Below are 20,597 nucleotides of genomic sequence, written 5' to 3'. Positions count from 1 at the left end.
ACTTAGCATTGGGAAGTGTCTTGTCGTGTTCAGCGTTCTACGTAATGTGTCCTGGCCCTACATCCTGTATCCAAGGAGGGGTCCCGGCTCAGTGTTCTGAGTAATGAGTCCCGGCCCTACGTCCTGTACCCAAGGAGGGGTCCCGGCTCGGTGTTCTGAGTAATGAGTCCCGGCCCTACGTCCTGTATCCAAGGAGGGGTCCCGGCTTGGTGTTCAATGTTCCTGTCTCTTCCTCGACCAAGTCAAGGCTTTGGGGTCTCGTTCAGTCCTTGTCCTGTCCAAGCCAAGGTTCTGTGTTCTCATCATGTCCATGTGCCTCGCCCAGCCCAGTGCTGGGATTCCCTCGTCCTGTGCAGGGGTTCCCTTGTCCTGTCTGTGAGTCTCACGTCCAGTCCTGTTGCCTCTCTTCATCCTGTAACCTCGTCATGTCCTCGCCTGGTTCTGGGGTCCGAGCCCGAGTCAAGACCCAGGTTCTGGGTCCTTGTCCAGTCTCTGGCTCGACGTCTTACGATGGCGTGGTAAGGAAATTCAGTTCAGTCCACGGGATTGAAGAGAGAGAGAAAGACTTGTAATCCAAATAGACAGGTGCCATTGATCTCTTCGATGTCCTCCCAAACTTCCAAATTAGCCAAATGTGACCAATTAAGAGCGCCATCTTCAACTGATAATCTACCAACCCAGGCAACGTTAGACACACTGGTAGACTCCACAGGATCGCTCTTTCATGCACTAATAATCACAGATCGATTCCTCTTAACTGATCCTCAGTCCCACACCCATGGGCACCTGAAAGTGTAGTGGTAATTTCGCCAGACCTTAGCGAGTGCATCTGCATGTCCTGCGAGACAAGCAACTACACTGGTTTAAGTACTGTTGTGCTGAACACCAACTGTCCATCAAGTAGCTCCTCCCCTCTCTCTCTCTCTGTAGCAAGCTGCTGTGCTGCATAGCTTTCTCTTTCCCACAGGCACGTTTCTTAAAGGCGCAGTCCATTATGAAAAAATGTAAGATTCCATCACAAGGGAGAATGGAAAGAGGCTTTCTCTTCTGAGCTTGGATAACACTAAAGTTAGAGATAATAAGTTAAGGGTAAAAGGTGAAATGTTTAAGAGGAACATGAGAATGGTGAGGAAATGTGACTTTGACTGTAGAATGATAATTGCTGCCAAATAGGGTAGTTTGATTACCTCAGAAACTGCTGAGTTCCTGGGGTTTTCACACGCAACAATCTCTGGAGTTTACAGAGGATTGTGCGAAAAGCAACAAAAAAAAAAGTCCATCCATGGGTGAAAATTCTTTGCTAATGGGAGAAAATGGCACAGGATGGCCAGACTGGTTTAAGGTGACAGGAAGGTGAAAGTAACTCAGATAACCACACATTTCAACAGAGGTACGCTGAAGTGCATTTCTGAACGCATGACACATCGAACCAGCAAGTGGCCGTCTACAACAACAGAGACTGTAAACAATACGGTCACTGGCCACTTGCTTAGGTGCTGGAGGTAACGAATAAAGTGGCTACTGAGTTCACAACCCTATTTTTTGTATTGACAGAAACATGATCTGACAGATCTGACGAAGTTGCTGATCTGAGAACAGAGACAGATAGAATCAAAACCTGTAACAAATGATCATCTGGTGCACAAAGGAATTTGTGTTGCTACTGGACTGGGTGGGGTTGTCAGATTACTGATGTTCAGGTCCTGCATTGTATGAAATTGTGTTGTGTTGGTATTAACTGTCATAGTTTTGATTCCATCCTATTGGCTACTGAATGTAGATAGATACTTAATCATAAAACAGCACTCACCAGAAACATGAAGCCGTATGATTGGATAATCAAAATTGTGATAATTCTTAAATTCTATTCTGAAAAAATAAGGACCTTCATCTTCCTGTTTAATGTTGTTTATAACCAGGGTGCAGTCCCCATCATACAGATCTCCAGTCAGCTGAGTTCGATGGCGAAATTTTGAAGACTCATATACATGATCCCTGGAGTGAAAGACGATAGAATCTGCTGCCCATTTCACGTTATTGAACCACACTCCGGTTCGCAGTTCATTTTCCAGATTTGATGGGTATCTGTAGCGGCATGGAATCCGGGCACACACGCCCCTCTGTGCTGTCACGTATCTTGGAATGTCAGCTCTCCACTCTTCAGACACAACAGCTGAGGTGAGAAATATCAATATTTAGCAAGCGATGACTAGAAGATTCAACAGACTTGATATGCACCCTCTGTGTCTGTGTACACAAAATAAGGCACTCCTCAAGAATAGAGGAAAAAAGAGGAATGGGAATGGATAACATCTATGGAGAGAAATGGACAGTCGTCATTTCAGGTCGAGACTATGCAAAGCAATCTGTATGATACGTCTCAACACAAAATCACCATCCATTTTCCTCCCTAAATGCTGTCTGAGATGCTGAGTTCCTGCAGCTTTTTGCCAGTTTCTCCAGATCTCAGCATCTCTTGTATCTCCATGGGAATTGTTAGTTGTTCATTCATTCCTGGAGATCAAAACCCTAACTATTTAATATGACACTAAAATCACCCATCTGGTCCATACTTCCATGTGCAATCCCGTCAGTCCACTCCTCCTCCGACTACTCTGTAACCCTGCAGCATATTCCTTCTCACATATCCAGCACGTCCAATTTTGATTTTTGGACAGTAACCAACACCAAAGAGTGAGTAACAGTTTATGTGGAAACTAAAGACTGAGGAGGTGGTGGGGTGTGGTGGGGAACCATGTGATTACAGGGATGATGTGCAAATATAAACAAATATCCACACAAATATCCACACAAATATAAACCAGGGTGAGGATTGAATCTGTGTTGCTTGAGGATTGCTTGAGGGTGAGGATTGAACCATGTGATTACAGGGATGATGTGCAAATATAAACAAATATCCACACAAATATCCACACAAATATAAACCAGGGTGAGGATTGAATCTGGGTTGCTGCTGACTCTATCACCTATTCCCATTGCCATTCCCACTCTGACCTGCCCGTCCTCAAACATTCATTGCTACGGAGAAGGTGAATGTTATTTTGAAGAGTAATATCTCAGTTCCACTGAGTAACTAACTACCGAATGGAATGAAACAACTCCCCAGAATTATCTCCCACATATACTCCCCTGTTATAATCTCGGCCGCTTCTCCCTTTGTTCACCATTCCCATCCACTCCCCCTTGTCCCTCCTGCACCTGCCCATCAGTTTCCTCTCCCCAGTCACCACACAGCCTCTGTCCCACCCATGTTCCCCACACTGTTGATGCTTGGCCCTTTCCTCCTCTCTCCCAGTCCCAATGCAGAACATCAACCTGAATCATAACGTACACCTTTGATTCAATAGATGCCATTTGACCAGATGAGTCTTTCTGGCATCCGGCTTCTTGCTGAGGGATTGTTCACATTGTTAGAAATGATTGACAAATTCCGTGTAGGTCTTAAAGGCAAATAAAGATCAGAGTCCGACACCGGTTCTCCAGTACACCGAGAGCGGGCCGGAATAGCACAGGCTTGATGTCAATACTGGTTCCTTTACAAAGCAGAGATGCAAAGACATTACTGTGGTGTACTGAAGGTGTCCAACACTAAGCTTCTGGTCTATAAAGCTATAATCCTCCCCTCCTAGCTATTTGGAGAGGAGTCATGGACAATATACAGCAGGCATGTAAACTCATTAGAAACATACCATCAAAAATGTCTCCGAAAGATTCTGAGAGTTAGCAGGTAGAACAGGGAAACTAACTCCTGCATCCTGGAGGGAGCTAACATTAACTCCAAAGCCACAATTGTGACACAACACCAATTGAGATGGATCGGCCACATCATCTGTATGCCTGCCTCCTGTTTGCCTGAACAACTCATGTTTGGCAACTCAAGGATGCAAAGTGCACTCCTGGAGGGTGGAAAATGTGGTTCAAGGACAATATTAAGACCCAACTGAGGAAGTGCCATACCTTCAAACACTGCAACCATGCTTGTGGGTCAAGGATCGGCATGTTCAGTCATCTCAAGACCCAGAAATGACCAGGTCAAACACCAGGAGATTAATATCCTTCTCAAACCCATTCTCCTGCCTTCTCCTTGTAACCTTTGAGTTCCTTACTAATCAAAAACCCTTCAATCCCGACTTTAAATACACCTAATCAATTGGCCTCCACAGCTGTCTGTGACAATTCCACAGACTCACTACACTCCGGCTAAAGAAATTCCTTGTCCTTTTCTCTGTTCTAAAGGGATGTTTTTATGTTCAGAGATTGTGCCCCCTGGTCAAAGTCTCTACCACTATAAGAAATGTCCTCTCCATGTCCACTATGAGGAACAAGCTGCCAGAGGAAGTTGTTGAGGCAGGTAGATTAACAACATATGGACAGGAAGATGGAGGGGAGTTGTGTAGAAGGATATGGGGCAGAGGTGGCCAAATGTCCAGATGAAGGGTCTCAGCCCAGAATGTTTATTCCCCTCCAGAGATGCCTGCTGACCTGCTGAGTTCCTTCAGCATTTTGTGAGTGTTGCTCAAGATTTACAGCATCTGCAGAATCTCTTGTGTTTGTGAATAGTTTAGATGGGAATCTTGGTCAGCAGGAACAATTTGGGCTGAAGGGCCTGTTTATGTGTTGTATGACTCTGGTTCTTTCAGCTAACCAGTCGGACACACAGCCCAGCCCCCTACTCAGCCCTGAATACCCTGGTTAGTGTCACACCAGCCAGACTAGAGGAAAATCAGGGATTTGCTGCCCGAGCTGCTGCTGATTTACCTTGAAGAAGTGGCAGGAGGAAGTACACCTTTCCGATTGATCTCAGATCCAGCATATTCTGTCAGTTTTCCGCCCTTAGACTGAAAAAGAAAGTAGTTCAAATGAGTCTCCAGCAAACTGTCGTGGTACTGACATCAGAGTGAAAGACAAAAAGATTCCCAGTCTGGTCCACACTATTCTCATTAGTAATCCCACACACTTTCAATTCATTCCTTCTTACTGCTGTACTGGCTTTGAAAACAAGGACACATGAAAGAGGAACTGGGCCCCAGTGAACTAGAAGAGGAAACTGACACAAAGTGGAGAAGGGAGTGTTTGACACATTGTACGCATTGGTCAGGAAAGTGAGAATTAAAGTTAGAACGTTATCTTAAAACTGTTCAATGCACTTGGAGCATTTTGTGCTGTTCTGGTCACTCATCTACAGGAAGGATGTCATGAAGCTGAAGAGAATGCAGGGAAGATTCACAAGGATGTCAAGGGGATTGGAGGGTTTGTGCTATTAGGAGAGACTAGACATGCTGGGATGGTTTTCCATGAAAGGCGTGAAGCTATTAATGATTATAAACCATGAGGGGAAACTTTGCAGGCACAGCTCAGAATCTTGGTCCAAGCTTTCATTGAGAGAGTTATAGAACTGACAATGAGGTATTTTGTCAATGATAGGAAACACTGCGTAGTAAACAAACGATCTTCGTGTAAGCTTTAATTCTGAGGGTTGCAGAACTGACTTTGAGGTTTTCTCTTCTCATTTCAACAGCACTCTTGTACTGCCTGTTTGACAATGTGACACTCCCTCGGAACTGTCCCTCACACAGTTTGAAACTCCCTCAGTACTGTCCCTCAGACAGTCACAAATTCTCTCAGTATTGTCGCTCTGACAATGTAACACACACTCTGAAATGTCCCTCCAACAGTCTAAAACTCCATCAGAACTGCCCTTTGGATGGGATAACACTCCCTCAGTAATGTCCCTCTGACAGACAAATACTCCCTCAGTACTGTCCCTCTGACAGTGTGACACTCCCTCAGTACTGTCCCTCTAACAGTGTGACACTCCCTCAGTACTGTCCCTATGACAGTGTGACACTCCCTCAGTACTGTCCCTGTGACAGTGTGATACTCCCTCAGTACTGTCCCTCTGACAGTGTGACACTCCCTCAGTACAGTCCGTCTGACAGTGTGACACTCCCTCAGTACTGTCCCTCTAACAGTGTGACACTCCCTCAGTACTGTCCCTCTGACAGTGTGACACTCCCTCAGTACAGTCCGTCTGACAGTGTGACACTCCCTCAGTACTGTCCCTCTAACAGTGTGACACTCCCTCAGTACTGTCCCTCTGACAGTGTGACACTCCCTCAGTACTATCTCTGTGACAGTATGACACTCCCACAGTATTGTCCCTCTGATCGTGTGCACTTCCTCAGTCCAGCTTTTTTATGCAAATTTTAAGTTTATTTCCATTACATATACGTAAGGTACACACAGTCAATATTTACAGTCAGTAAGTATACTGAAATTAAAATATTTTTACTACTGTCTATAGAACAGTCCATATCTTGGGGCCCTCTGCTCCCGGAAGTCCCCATTGTACCCATCGTGACTGCCTGCTCCCCCTCCGAGGACGAATATATCCTCGGGAAAACTGGTATTTACGCTGACAATCCCTCAGTGGCAGGAGTGTGGAGGGCTGGAGAGCCCCTTGCTGTCCTGGATATAGCCAGGAATTGAGAACCACAAGATGACCACCAATAAACAAGCCATAGAGCCTTTCAAAGTCCATCAATGATCAGACTCTGCACAACGTCTCACAGTCAGAACGGATTAAAATGGTCAGTTAAACTATCTGGGCTGCACCTTCAATCCTGACGTGGTCTCGCATCACTTGCCTTTTCAAAACTATCAGCTGGATTCCCCTCATCATCCCTGTTTATTGATGAAATAACTTTAGCAGGACGGAGAACCCCAAAAATTGCATCAATGTTCTGTACAATCTCTCACATCACCAGTTCTTGCCAGAGTTGGCTACAAGCATGGAATTACATACCCAGGATCAGTCCACTGCTCGTCTCCAGAGTTAATCAGACAGACACTTCAGGGGTCACTGCCCTCTCCTGCAGCAGCTGCACTGTGTGGATAAAATTGTTGAAGAGAATACTTAAATCAGGAAAGGGAAACAAAATGAGGAAGTATTCACAAATGATTAACCCATTCAATCCAGCAGTGACATTATTTTTGCTTAGCCTAGGGACTGATGCACTGTGGGATAGGACTCTCAGGCAGAGCCCTCCCTCTCTCTGTAACCCCACTCTGGACCACACACCCCTCCCTGTCTCTGCAACCTGACCCCCTCTGGACCAGTTGTCTCATCCAAATTTCAGAGTCTCTTGATCAATAAATAGGGATGATGAGGGGAATCCAGCTGATAGTTTTGAAAAGGCAAGTGATGCGAGACCACGTCAGGATTGAAGGTGCAGCCCAGATAGGTTAATTGGCCATTTTAAACCGTTCTGACTGAACAGCTATTCAGTACAGTCTGAGAGGAACTGACGGGAATTTACAAATAGATTGTGGGTGTTGGGATCACCCCATAAAATGTCAGATTTAGACTCGATGGGCCAAATGTCTCCAAAGTCCTCAAGAGATACGGAACTGTAAACAGACTGGACTGAGAGTTTATTGAGCAACAGGAAAGAGTTAAACATGAAAATATTAATTTTCAGAATGAATGGAAGTACAGAGTGGATCAGATCATTGAACTGTTCCCACAACCTTTTGACTCACTTTCAAGGACTTTTCATCTCAGGTTCTCGATGCTTATTGCCTTTTTTCTCTTTTGTTCCCTTTGCACATTATTTGTTTGTCCATCCCTTTGGGTGTGGTCTTTCATTGATTCCATTGTGCTTCTCTGATTTACTGTGTATGCCCGCAAGAAATTCAATCTCAAGGTTGTGTATGATGACACATATGTAATTTGATAATAAATTTATTTCAGCTTTTCACCTTTGAAGTGCATTCCCTTTATGAATATATGTTAATAACAGGAAAGCTGACAGATGAAGCGAACTTGGAGAAGCAGTGGATCGAGAAGAGGATTGTGGGAGACTTCAAGGAGATATATATAGGATGGGGAGGTAGCAGAGAATAAAGAGAAAGGGGAAGTGTTCAATGCAGGGAGGAAGACAGAAAAGAGGATGCAATTCTGCAAGCCGTACTGGAAAGGAGAAAGATTAGAAGAAAATGTGCTTAGTTCAAAACAGGGAACAAGGTAGGGTGAAAAAGTGGTTCCAGAATCGTCTTGAATAGACACAGAAATGAGAGATCACTTTAACCAGAAACTGGTGAATCTGTAATTCATTGCCCCAGATGGCTGTGGGGTCCAAGTCATAGGATATATTTAAAGCAGAGGTTAATAGGATCTTGATTGGTCAGGGTGTCAATGGTTATGGGAAGAAGGCAGGAGAATGGGGTTGAGAGAGATAATAAATCAGCCATGATGAAATGGTGGAAGCAGACTCAATGGGCCGAATGGTCTATTTCTGCTTCTCTGTCTTATGGACTTATGGTCACAGTGAAACATTCTGAAAAGCCTAGTACAGGGGTTCCAAACCTTTTTATGCCATGGACCCCGACCATTAACCAAGTGTCCACAGACCCCAGTGTTTAGTCTGGTCATCACATTTTGGGGAAATGTCAGTGTGTGTAGTAGAGATAATCTGAAATTATTCCAGGTTCAGGGAGTTCCGTTCTGCAGGTTGACTAGAGGACAATTCTGAGGGTCTCTTGTGATGAGGGTGGAGAAGTGAAAATATTCAAAGAACTAGACACAAGACTCAACTACCCTCAGTGGATAACTGCACACCCTCCAGCACACTCATACATCAAACCACCGGTTACACGTCCGCAGGGACAAGCAATAATTTTAACTTTCACAGTTTTGGGTTCAGTTTCAGCATGAACTTACTTCTCTATTTGAATCATAGAAAGCATGTTGACCAGATGCATCACGGCTTGGTACAGTAACCGCTCTGTCTGTGACCGCAAGAAACTTCACATCACAGAAACAAGCCTCCCCTCCATGGCCTCTGCCTACACTTCCTGCTGCCTGAGTAAAGCAGCCAGCATTGTCAAAAACCCCACACACCCCGGACACTCTCACCTCTCCCCACCCCATCAAGTCAAGTCAAGTTTATTGTCATTTAATTGTATACATATTTACCATCAAACGATCCGATGTTTCTCTGGACCAAGGTGTAAAGCACAGTAGTACACATAACATACATGCACAACAACTTAAAGGATAAAACCTACAGATGAATTAAGCATAAATAAACAAGTTAATTTCATAAATTAAATATTATAAGGCACAGACAGATTTGCCGGTGACACATTGAATGTGATACGACAGGGAGTTCAGAAGCCTCTCTGTACTCCAACTCATCATCGCTGTTGATGAGGATAACCAATGTTGTGTCATCTCCAAACTAGAGGACGCGGTTTGAGTCACGTGTCAGGAGTGTGAATTCCAGTGGTCTGGGCACACAGCCCTGGAGAGTACCCGTGCTCAGTGTAATGGGACTAGAGACATTGCTGCCTACACGGACTGATTGTGGCATTTCTGTTAAGAAGTCCAGGATCCAGTTACAGAGGAAGGTGTTAAGACCCAGTGAAAAAAGTTTTCCCACTATTTCCTGGGGTACGATGGTATTAAATGCCAAAATAAAATCTATAACAGCAGCCTGACATATGAGACCCCATTTTCCAATTGGGGCTGCACAGAGTGAAGGGCCGAGGTCACTGATCGACAGTAGATCAATTGAAACGTTAAGCAAACTGGAAAGGGTCCAATGTGCCCGGGATTAAGGCTTTAATGCGTTCCCTGACCAGCCACTCAAAGCATTTCATAATGGTTGATGTTAATGGCACCAGACAATAGTCATTTAGACAGGTTACCATCACCTTCTTTAGAAATTGAATGAAGGTTGCCATCTTGTAAACCGAGGGGACAATGAGCATTTCCAGAGAGATGTTGAATATATCCATCAGCACCTCAGTTATTTGGACTGCACAGTCTTTTAGAACCCGACCTGGTCCCCGCAGCTTTGCGTGACGTTTCACATCAGCTTCAGTCAGTCTGCTCCCCTGGGGGGAGGGTGCCTTCATCATCTGCACTGTCTTCTGTGCATCAACCTGATATTCAGCCTGCTGGGCAGTGAGACATCCTGGTCACTGACGTGGAGGGTAGACTTGTGATTTGTAATCCACTGAATTCCATAAAACCATAGACCATAAGTTACAGGAGCAGAATTAGGCCAGTTTGCCCATCAAATACACTCTGCCAATCAATCATGGCTGATCTTTTTTTCCCTTCCTCAGTCCCACTCCCTGACCTTCTTCCTGTAACCTTTGATGCCATGGCCAGTCAAGAACCTATCAAACTCTGCCTTAAATACACCCAATGACCTCGTCTCCACAGCTGCCTGTGGTAACAAATTCTACTAATTCACCACCCTCGCTAAAGAAATTTCTCCACATCTCTGTTTTAAATACTTCCCTCTGTCCTGATGCTGTGCCCTCTTGTCCGAGACTATCCTGCCCTGAGAAACATCCTTTCTGCAGCTAACCTGTCTAGGCCTTTCAACATTCGAAAGGTTTCAATGAGATCCCCCCCTCATTCTTCTAAATTTCAGTGGGTACAGACTGAGAGCTATCAAACGATCCTTGAATGAAAATAACCCTTTCATTCCCGGAATCATACTTGTGAAACTCCTCCGATCCCTGTCCAATGCCAGCACGTCTTTTCTTGGGGTGAGGACCCTGAACTGTTCATAATACTCAAGGTGAGGTCTCACCAGTGCTTTAGCCTCAGCATCACATCGCTAGTCTTGCGTTTTAGACCTCTTGAAATCAATGCCAACATTGCATTTGCCTTCCTCACCACCTGCAAGTTATCCTTTAGGTGTTCTGCACAGAATTTTGGATTTTCTCCAAGTTTAGAAAATAGACTGTTCATTTATTTCTTTCACCAAAGTGCATGACCGTGCATTTTCCAACATTGCATTTCATTTGCCACTTTCTTGCCCGTTCTGCTAATCGGTCTAAGTCCTTCCATGGCTTCTCTACTCTCTCAAAAGTACCTGCTCCTCCACCTATCTTCATATCATCTGCAAACTTTGCAACAAAGCTATCAATTCCATCGTCCAAAACATTGACATATAATGTAAAATGAATTGGTCCCCACACAGACCCTTGTGGAACACCACTGGAACCAGCCAACCAGAAAAGGCTCCCTTTATTCCCACTCTTTGCCTCCTACCAATGAATCCAGGCTACAGTCTTTCCTGTAATACCATGGGCTTGTAGCTTTGTTAAATGGCATCATGAGTGGTACCTTGCTAAAGGCCTTTTGAAAATCCAAGAACACAACATCAACCAATTCTCCTTTGTCCATCCTGCTTGCTTATTCTGTATTCTGCATTCTTTTATTGTTTTGCTTTGTTCTACCTCAATGCATGTTCAACGATTGATCTGTAGAAACAGTATGAAACACAAGCTTTTTCCTGTGTATTGGTATATGAGCCAAAAATAAACTGATTTCTGTACCAATATTAGTTTTTAAATAGTTATGGATAAAGACAGTGCAAGGCCACGGGTTCAAATCTGGAACTTGAGCAGGGTTGACTTGCAAGGCATTAGGCTGGGGTTGACTGGAAGTGGGAGGCTTTTAGAAGGGCCATAACAAGAGTCAGGGGCAGCATGTTCCTCTTAGAGTGAAGGGTAAACATACCAAGTTCAAATCTAAATCTGAATTATTATCACTGACATATATTGTCAGATGTGTTGTTTTGTAACAACAGTGTAATACATGTAACACACTGTAAGGTTTCACCGCTAATGTGATTATCTCTCTGTAATCACGAGGAAATCTGCATATGCTGGAAATTCAAACAACAACACACACAAAATGCTGGTGGAACACAGCAGGCCAGGCAACATCTATAGGGAGAAGCGCTGTCGACGTTTCGGGCTGAGACCCTTCGTCAGGACTAACCAAAAGGAAAGGTAGTAAGAGATTTGAAAGTAGTGGCAGGAGGGGGAAATGTGAAATGATAGGAGAAGACCAGAGGGGGTGGGATGAAGCTAAGAGCTGGAAAGGTGATTGGCGAAAGTGATAGAGTTGGAGAAAGGAAAGGATCATGGGACGGGAGGCCTCAGGAGAAAGAAAGGGGGGGGGGGAGCACCAGAGGGAAATGGAGAATAGGCAAACAACTAAATATGTCAGGGATGGGGTAAGAAGGGGAGGAGGGGCATTAACGGAAGTTAGAGAAGTCAATGTTCATGCCATCAGGTTGGAGGCTACCCAGCCAGTATATAAGGTGTTGTTCCTCCAACCTGAGTTTGGATTCATTTTGACAATAGAGGAGGCCATGGATAGACATATCAGAATGGAAATGGGACGTGGAATTAAAATGTGTGGCCACTGGGAGATCCTGCTTTTTCTGGCAGACCGAGCGAAGGCGTTCAGCGAAACAGTCTCCCAGTCTGCGTCGGGTCTCACCAATATATAAAAGGCCACACAGGGAGCACCGGACGCAGTATACCACACCAGCCGACTCACAGGTGAAGTGTCGCCTCACCTGGAAGGACTGTCTGGGGCCCTGAATGGTGATGAGGGAGGAAGTGTAAGGGCAGGTGTAGCACTTGTTCCGTTTACAAGGATAAGTGCCAGGAGGGAGATCGGTGGGAAGGAAGGGATGGGGGGGACGAATGGACAAGGGAGTCACATAGGGAGCGATCCCTGCGAAAAGCAGAAAGAGGGGGGGAGGGAAAAATGTGTTTGGTAGTGGGATCCCGTTGGAGGTGGCGGACGTTATGGAGAATTATATGTTGGACCTGGAGGCTGGTGGGGTGGTAGGTGAGGACAAGGATAACCCTATCCCGAGTGGGGTGGCGGGCGGATGGGGTGAGGGTAGATGTGCGGGAAATGGGAGAGATGCGTTTGAGAGCAGAGTTGATGGTGGACGAAGGGAAGCCCCTTTGTTTAATAAAGGAAGACATCTCCTTTGTCCTGGAATGAAAAGCCTCATAGCTGAGTTGATGGTGGACGAAGGGAAGCCCCTTTGTTTAAAAAAGGAAGACATCTCCTTTGTCCTGGAATGAAAAGCCTCATAGCTGAGTTGATGGTGGACGAAGGGAAGCCCCTTTGTTTAAAAAAGGAAGACATCTCCTTCATCCTGGAATGAAAAGCCTCATAGCAGAGTTGATGGTGGTATGATGGTATCCCCTTCTCACAATTCCTCCATCTCCGCTGCATCTGCACTCAGGATGAGTTAACATATCGGATATCTGGTTCACAGTTACAACTGTACTTGAAATGATGCTACTGGGTATTGGCCGTCTTATCTGCTGTTTGGACGTGAGGCGAGGTTGCCCATTGACCTTTGTTTTGGGACTCACGAGGGTGACTTACCACCGAAGACTTAGCTGAAGTATGTGTCTGACATGAGAAGAGAGCTGAAAAGGGCTTATGAATTAGCTGGTGTCACTGCTGCCAAACAGAATCAAGGAAATAAGAGGAGGTATGATCAAAAGGTGAGGTTCTCCCACTCCTGCCGGGAGACCGGGACTTCATAAGAAATGTTTGGCTACCCAGGAAACATAAGTTGGTCGACTGCTGGGTGGCCAAGCCCTCTGTGGAGGAAAGTCAAATGCCAAATCTGTTTTCCGTGTGAAACCAGAGGATGGGAATGTGTCTGTCAATATTCTCCATCGGAACCACCTGCTGCCCCTGTAACAAGAGTTACAGATCGACCCAGAGCCTGACTTGCAGCCTACACCTAGTTAAGAGGACTCCACGGAAACGCGGGGCGACTGCAAGGCCCACAACAGGAGTGGTTAGGCCGGCCCTCACCCCTGAGAGTGATGCTGATTCAGAGGATGAGGACCTGGATTTCTGATTTAAGCTGGCTTTTTGTAACTCCCCACTGATTAAGGAAGAGACTTTCAGCCCTTCGCCTGCTAAGTCAGGTGAAGTGGGGGGAAATCCTGGGTCCCTGCAAGGGATGAAGCGGGGCTTGGCCACGGGACTGAGGGGTCTGAGTTGCAGATGGGCAGATGGGGGAGGCATCACCAGACAGACCGGAAGTATCAGGAGTAGTGTCTAAACCTGAAGTGTTAGGTGAGGGCCTACGGAGGTCTACCAGATAGGCTGGCCTACGTACCGGGGGAACAGAGTGTGACCCCAACCATTTTGGGGAGCTATGTCACCGGGATTGGACTTTGTATTTTGCAGGAGGGGTTGGAAACTTATCTCAACGTCATGAGGACATGACTAAATTTGTTGGGGGGGAGAGTGGAACGCGCTGTAAGGTTTCACTGCTAATGTAATGGTCTCTCTGTAATGCTTCACTGCCTAGGTAATGGTTTCTCTGCAGCAGCAATGTTTGGGTTATGACAAGAGATAACAGAGGCTTTGGAATGTGCGCTATCCAACGAGAGAGATGCCGTTCCTTCTTGTGGGGCTGGGAGCAGGGCTTTAGTGGTCTTTTGACGGTGAAAGATGAAGAGAGGAGACACGAATGGAAGGAGTTGGTAGACTGGTGGAAGGAGTGGACTTGGAGTGATGGGAACCCTATAGTCGGATTAAGATTTATAACGTTCAATCGTTTAATTCCATACGGTGTACTGTCTGATATTTTGCAGTTTGGATTTGTAAACAGACAACACATCACACAGCATCCACACAAACGGGATTTCTCAGTTTGGCTGGGCCAGAAGGCTGTCTTCCCCTAGACAAGCACATACTGGCCAAACCTGATGGTTATGCACAGAAAACAGAAGAAACATAGTACAAATCAGGGTTTTTCTGGTGACGTCATCATTGAGAATGACAGCTTAAGTTACTAGCTCCTCCAGAAAAATGCGTATTAAGCCCCGTTAACCCATCAAATATAGTATTTTTTGAAAAATATTTGAACTGAAAAGAGGGGCAAGAATGGGGAAAAAGAATAGAAATAAAAAAAGTGACACTACGGAGCCTGCGGCCGAGAGGAGTGCAGCGAGCGGCTCTCCTACCCGACTGCGTGCTAGCGAGGCGGCCGCTGGGCCTCGTTCAGGCGAAACGGCGAACATGATCGAAATTCTGAGAGAGATAAGGGAGTTCCAGAAAGATATAAAGCAGCAGCTACATGATATTAAGTCAGAGCTCACCAACGTCAATCAAAAAATAGCAGTGGCAGAGACTTGAATTGAGAAGGTGGAAGATTGCGTTCAAAACGTGGAATGGATACTGAGTAAGATGATAAAAATATTAAATCACCAAGAAGGTAAACTGCTTGACCTGGAGGGAAGATCACGGCAGAAAAATATCAGAATCTACAATGTTCCCGAAGGAGCGGAGGGCTTGTCTATGACGGAGTTTGTTGGAAAGTTACTGCGGGATGCGCTGGAGCTTTCCTCACTATGGAGCTGGAAATCAAGAGAACGCATCGTGCGCTAGTCCCAAAACCTACCCGAGATAAGCCACGCACAATAATCATTAAATTCCTTCTGCACAGTACCAAGGCCAAGATTCTACGAAGGGCCTGGGGTAAGAAGAGGGTGTTTTTAGATGATAAATTAATATATTTTGACCAAGATTACCCCTCCGCAGTCCTGCAGAAACGTAAAGCAAGAAAGGATTAGATTTCAAACTCCGTACCCTACTAAACTTTGAGTGTTTTATGGAGATGGGACGCGGTTGTACCAGACAGTGGAAGAGGCGACTATAAACGTGAAGGCCAGAGGGTTGCCCGTCAGCGTGATCAAACAGAGGGAAAGCCTGGCAGAGGAATTATCCCACTCCGCTTTGGAAATAGTGCGAGAATCGAGAAAGCAGGGGAGGGGAGGAGGCCGAGACAAGTATATCAGGAAGAGACCAGGAGTTTCCCAAAGACAGTCCTCACCCCCTCGCAAACAGCCATAAGGTTTGGCTAACTTTAAAAATGTTGAGAAACTAAACGGAAGCAAAAGTAGACGGTGATATACCTATCTCGAGAAATACCTATTATAATGCGGATTTTATATTACTTAGTTGTTATTCTTTATTCGCTCACTTACTCCTTTTCCCCACCAAAATGAGAGTATATATATGTGTGTGTGTGTGTGTGCGTGCGCGTATACAGGGAAATCTTTTCTGTGTAATGGATTTGTTCACGGACTTTTATGAATACTGCAATGGGAGCCCTCAACTTACAAGTAGGAGGGGTTATCCCCCACAGCTAGACATTTACTCTAGCTTAATGCAGGGTCATCTACTAGTGACCTCATCCTTGGAATCACACGTTCATTACCATTTTTGTTATTATTTGCGTTTCTTGGTTCTTATTTGTAAGATTGATTGTTTTATTCTGCTAATTTCAATTATACATTGACAGATAAATACAGATGGCTAAGGACAAAGTAAAATTCATTTCTTTTAATGTCAATGGGCTATTAAATCCAATCAAACGTAAGAGAATTTTATCCAATTTGGAACAATTTGATTCATACTGGGATAAATGGTTTAACTACATAATACCTCATAGGCCTGATTTTATTCTCACAAATCAATGAATCTGTTGTAAAAAAAAGATCACTCCCTACTTGTACATAGTGTTTCCCTTTTGCTTGTTTTTTCTTTCCTCTTTTTTCTATAAGTGTATACCTCAGATAAATACTTTGTGGAGATTTGTGATATATATGATTATATGATATATATGTACAATGTCTGAAATACCTCTTATGGAAATGTTTGTTTGATGATGAACTTCAATAAAAAATAAATTACAATAAAAACATAGTACAAATTAACAAATACGGTGGGGTGGTGTTCATGGGTTCATAGACTATTCAGAAACCTGACATCAAAGGAGAAGAGGCTCTGACTAAAACGTTGAATGTGGGTCTATTCAATCTCCTGTACCTCCTCCTCGAAGGTAGCAATGAGAAGAGGGCATGTCCTGAATGGTGAGGTTCCCTCATGATGGATGCTGCCCTCTTGAGGCATCACCTCGAAGATACCCTCGATAGTGTGATGGAGCTGGCTGAGTCTAGAACCCTCTGCAGCTTTTTACAACTTTGTGCATACCAGACGGTGATGCAACCAGTCAGAATGTTCTCCATGGTACATCTGTAGAAACTTGCTCAAGTGGTTGGTGACACTCCAACTCTCCTCAAACTCCTATTGAAGTATTTCTGTTCATCAACATCTCAGAGCTCTGTGTGAGGGAGCTGAGAAGAAAGGGAAAACTCCAGTTATCCTCTGCCTTCACAACTCTTCCCATGGATTGTCGTGAGGCAAAAATCGTCCCACTCTCTAAGGAGGGAGAGATAAAACAGGGAACTATAGAGCACTCAGCCCAATGTGATGTGTTGTACAATTTTGTGACCTTTGCCCAGAGCCAAATATTCCACTATTTCCTGCCTCCTCTTGCAATTTGAAAATGTTGTCTTTGAAGCCAGGCTGCCATTATGTAATTCTCGGTGGATTAACATAGCTCTCTAACACGAGATATCAGACACCAAGGAAGATCTAAGCAAAACACACAAAATGCTGGAGGATCTCAGATCAGACAGCATCAATGGAAATGAATAAACAATCAACGTTTTGGGCCGAGACCCTTGTTGGGCTTGAAATTCTGCCCTGTGTTCGTTTAGGAAGAGAGACAACCAACACCGGAATATTACAAAACTTGGGTTTATTGCAGAATTCGTAACTGGCACAGCGAATACACGGAGTCGCTGGAGAAGGCGCGTTCCGACTTCCCCTTACAATCTGCTCTTATTTATACCCCTTTTCCCCCCAGCACAACCCCCCGCTACATATTAGGTAATATCGGGCACTTGTGTCCATCTTATTGGCCCAATGCCATACACTCACGAGTTACCTGTTTCTTTTGTTTACTGAATCGCGTGACACTAGTAGTTTCGGTGTAGCGGAATCCCCAGTTTCGCTTTCCCCCTCCCTTGCATTCCGGTCCCCTAATATTACGTGAGCCACTCCTGACCTGTAATGGCAGTCTCGAATTAACCCTAACATTAACCCTAACACCCTTCATCAAGAATAGGTTAAGAGCCAGGGAGTATCATGGTGGTCAGCATAGCATATTACAGTACCAGCAACTGGGGTTCAATCCCTGCTGCTGTCAGTGAAGAGTCTGTATGTCCACTCCATGACATGGGTTTCCTCCGAGCACTCTGGTTTCCTGTCACAAAGTTCTATGGGTGAGGGTGGACATGCAATGTTGGTGACACCAGGGGCTACCCCCAGCACAATCCTTGGACTGTGACACAGATGATACATTTCATGGAATATTTTGATGTTTCGATGTACATATGGCAAATAATCTTCATCTTTAGAAATTTATGCTCATGCCATCAGTTTGGAATATGAGGTATTGCTCCTCCAATTGAATTTGGCTTCAAGCCATGGACAGACATGTCTGTGTGGAATGGGAAGTGTGCAAAGGAGGATACAAAGAAGGCAATCACTTCTCCCTTCACCACCTTAGGATGCCCTGAAACCTGACAGCTGATGACAAATGCTCGATGTGTGGTCACTGGGAACCACAGAAGCCAATGTGCACACACTTGACTCACCACATGAACTAGTCGTTCAAGGTAGTGGGACATCTCTACCTTCCTGTTAGGTCAAAACCCACATACTGAATAAGAAGAGAACACATCGGTGATTGTCGACCCAATTGATTTCAGTGGCCTCTATTTCCCTGTGCTCTGATTGGTCAGAAATACACTCAGGGTACCTCCAGTATCAAACAGAGTGACCACTGAGTGTATGTTCATCATCTTCTGCTGCTGTAGCCCATATGCTTCAAGCTTTTACGTGAAGTGCATTCAGAGATGCTCTTCCCCAAGCCACAGTTGTAATCTGGAGCTTCCTGTCAGCTTGAACCAGTCTTACCATTTTCCTCTGACTTCTCTTGTTGACAAGACATTTTACCCACAGAAATGGCGCACACTGGATTTTTTTTGTTTGTTTTTCACACCTTCTCTGTAAACTCTAGAGACTGTTGAATGTGAATATCTGAATTCTGCTCACGAGAACTGGAATATCTAGCAGTTAAGTGCCATCCTTTTTACCCACGAGAGTTCTCCGGGATCATTTTGGTAACGATATACATTCCACATCAGCCCAATGTCAATCAGGCTTTAGATGATCTGAGCAATGGGATCAACACACATGAAACAGCACATCCTAACGCCTTCACCATCGGTATGAAAGATTTTAACCAGGCCAGTCTGAAAAAAAATCAGTAAGCATCTATCATCAAGAGATCACTTGCAATACCAGAGGAAGCAACGCACCGGACCATTGCTACACCACCATCAAGAATGCCTATCGTGCTATTCCATGCCCTCACCAGGAAGTCTGATCACACTTTTACATGCTTGAAGTTTGATTTTTGAATTGCTGGAAATGGATACCAGAGGTAAAAAGGCATCAGCCAAAGGCAAGGAAGCCGGTAATGGAAATGGAAGGAGAGAATGTGATTCTAAACAGCCTAAACAGTCTCGACTCACTTTGGAGGCTATATCAAAGCTCCTGGATGATAAATTTGATAAAAGATTTTCTACTTTGGAAGTGTTGTTAAAGGAGATCGAAGGTAGACTGGGAGTACTTAAGTGGGAGAGTCAAAAATAATAGTGGAAGATTTCTGAACTCGATGAAGCTGGTAGACAAAGAGATTGTAGACTGGACTTGTTGGAAAAGAAATTAATTTCAACCACTCAAACACTGGAACAGTATAAAGTCAAGATTATTGACCTGGAAAGTCATAGTCGTAGATGGAACTTGCGAATAGCATGAAGATGGTGAGAGTGGTGACCTTACTAAGTTCTTTTCTCAATTTTTAATGGACGGGTTCGGCTCTGAAGTTTTTTCTACTCCCCATATACTTGATCGTGTTCACCAGGCTTTAAGAGCAAAACCTCCTAAAGAGTTGAAGCCTCGTCCTGTTATACTCCGATTCCATTATGTGCATAGCAAGGAGCATTTAATTCAAATTGCCCGTCGGAAAGGGATTATTGAACACGGAGACCTCAAGTTTCGTCTGGTTGAAGACTACAGTCCTGAGGTAATGCGAGAAAGATCACTTTCTAAACCGGTGATGTCTGAGCTATATCAAAGAAAGTTCCAACCAGCTCTGATATTTCCAGCTCGCCTAAGGGCTATTCTGCCTGATAAATCAGGTAAATGGTTTAAATCTGTGGATGAAGCTGATCAATTCCTTGAGGATCAACGTTCAATATCAGCTGTCTAATAAATATACTGTTTCTTCATGTCTGTACTCATTTGGTTTATAAGTTAATAACCAGTTCATAGATCTGGAATTCTAAAGTTTGAAGAATTTTGCCCTTGGTTTGATAATACTCATACTTTGTTTTGGAGTATGGATGTTTATCATACTTTTTTGTTAAAGTTCCCTTTTTTCCCTTTATTATTTTACTTTATTATTTTCAATTGTTCATTTTTTGAAAATATTTAAGAATCAGGTTTGGTGATTGATTGTTTTTTTTTCCTGAAATATTAATAAGATTGTATTCTGTTTCACTTTTCAAGATCTCGCCTTTTAAGATGTTTTGCAAACGACTGTTTTTTTCAACATTTGTTTGGTGTTTTTATGTGGCATTCTTTTCCCAATGTTTTGACTATGGAGGTATTTTGCATTTTTTTTCAATTTTGAAGATTTGCCTTCAAGAGAAATGGTGGTTGGGGAATTTCTAGATAGCTTTCTGGCTGTCTTTTGGCCAGTTTTCGGGCTTTTGTGGGTGGGGGTTAG

At 44.4% G+C, this 20,597-nt stretch overlaps 1 protein-coding gene across 1 annotated transcript in view; it reads right to left on the bottom strand.

The window, feature by feature from the left end:
- The window catches only part of LOC140726636 (myelin-associated glycoprotein-like), a 614,100-nt gene extending 609,266 nt beyond the window's left edge, over positions 1–4,834 (bottom strand). Inside the window, 2 exon segments of the mRNA XM_073043299.1 lie at positions 1,811–2,173; positions 4,780–4,834. Of these exon segments, the coding sequence (XP_072899400.1) occupies positions 1,811–2,173; positions 4,780–4,834 (418 nt within the window).
- Between the last annotated feature and the right edge of the window lie 15,763 nt (positions 4,835–20,597).

The sequence above is a fragment of the Hemitrygon akajei genome, chromosome 1 (assembly GCF_048418815.1).
Source record: "Hemitrygon akajei chromosome 1, sHemAka1.3, whole genome shotgun sequence".
NCBI classification, from domain to species: domain Eukaryota; kingdom Metazoa; phylum Chordata; class Chondrichthyes; order Myliobatiformes; family Dasyatidae; genus Hemitrygon; species Hemitrygon akajei.
The sequence above is the reverse complement of the archived record's forward strand: the minus strand, read 5'-3'. Positions and strand labels throughout refer to the sequence as shown.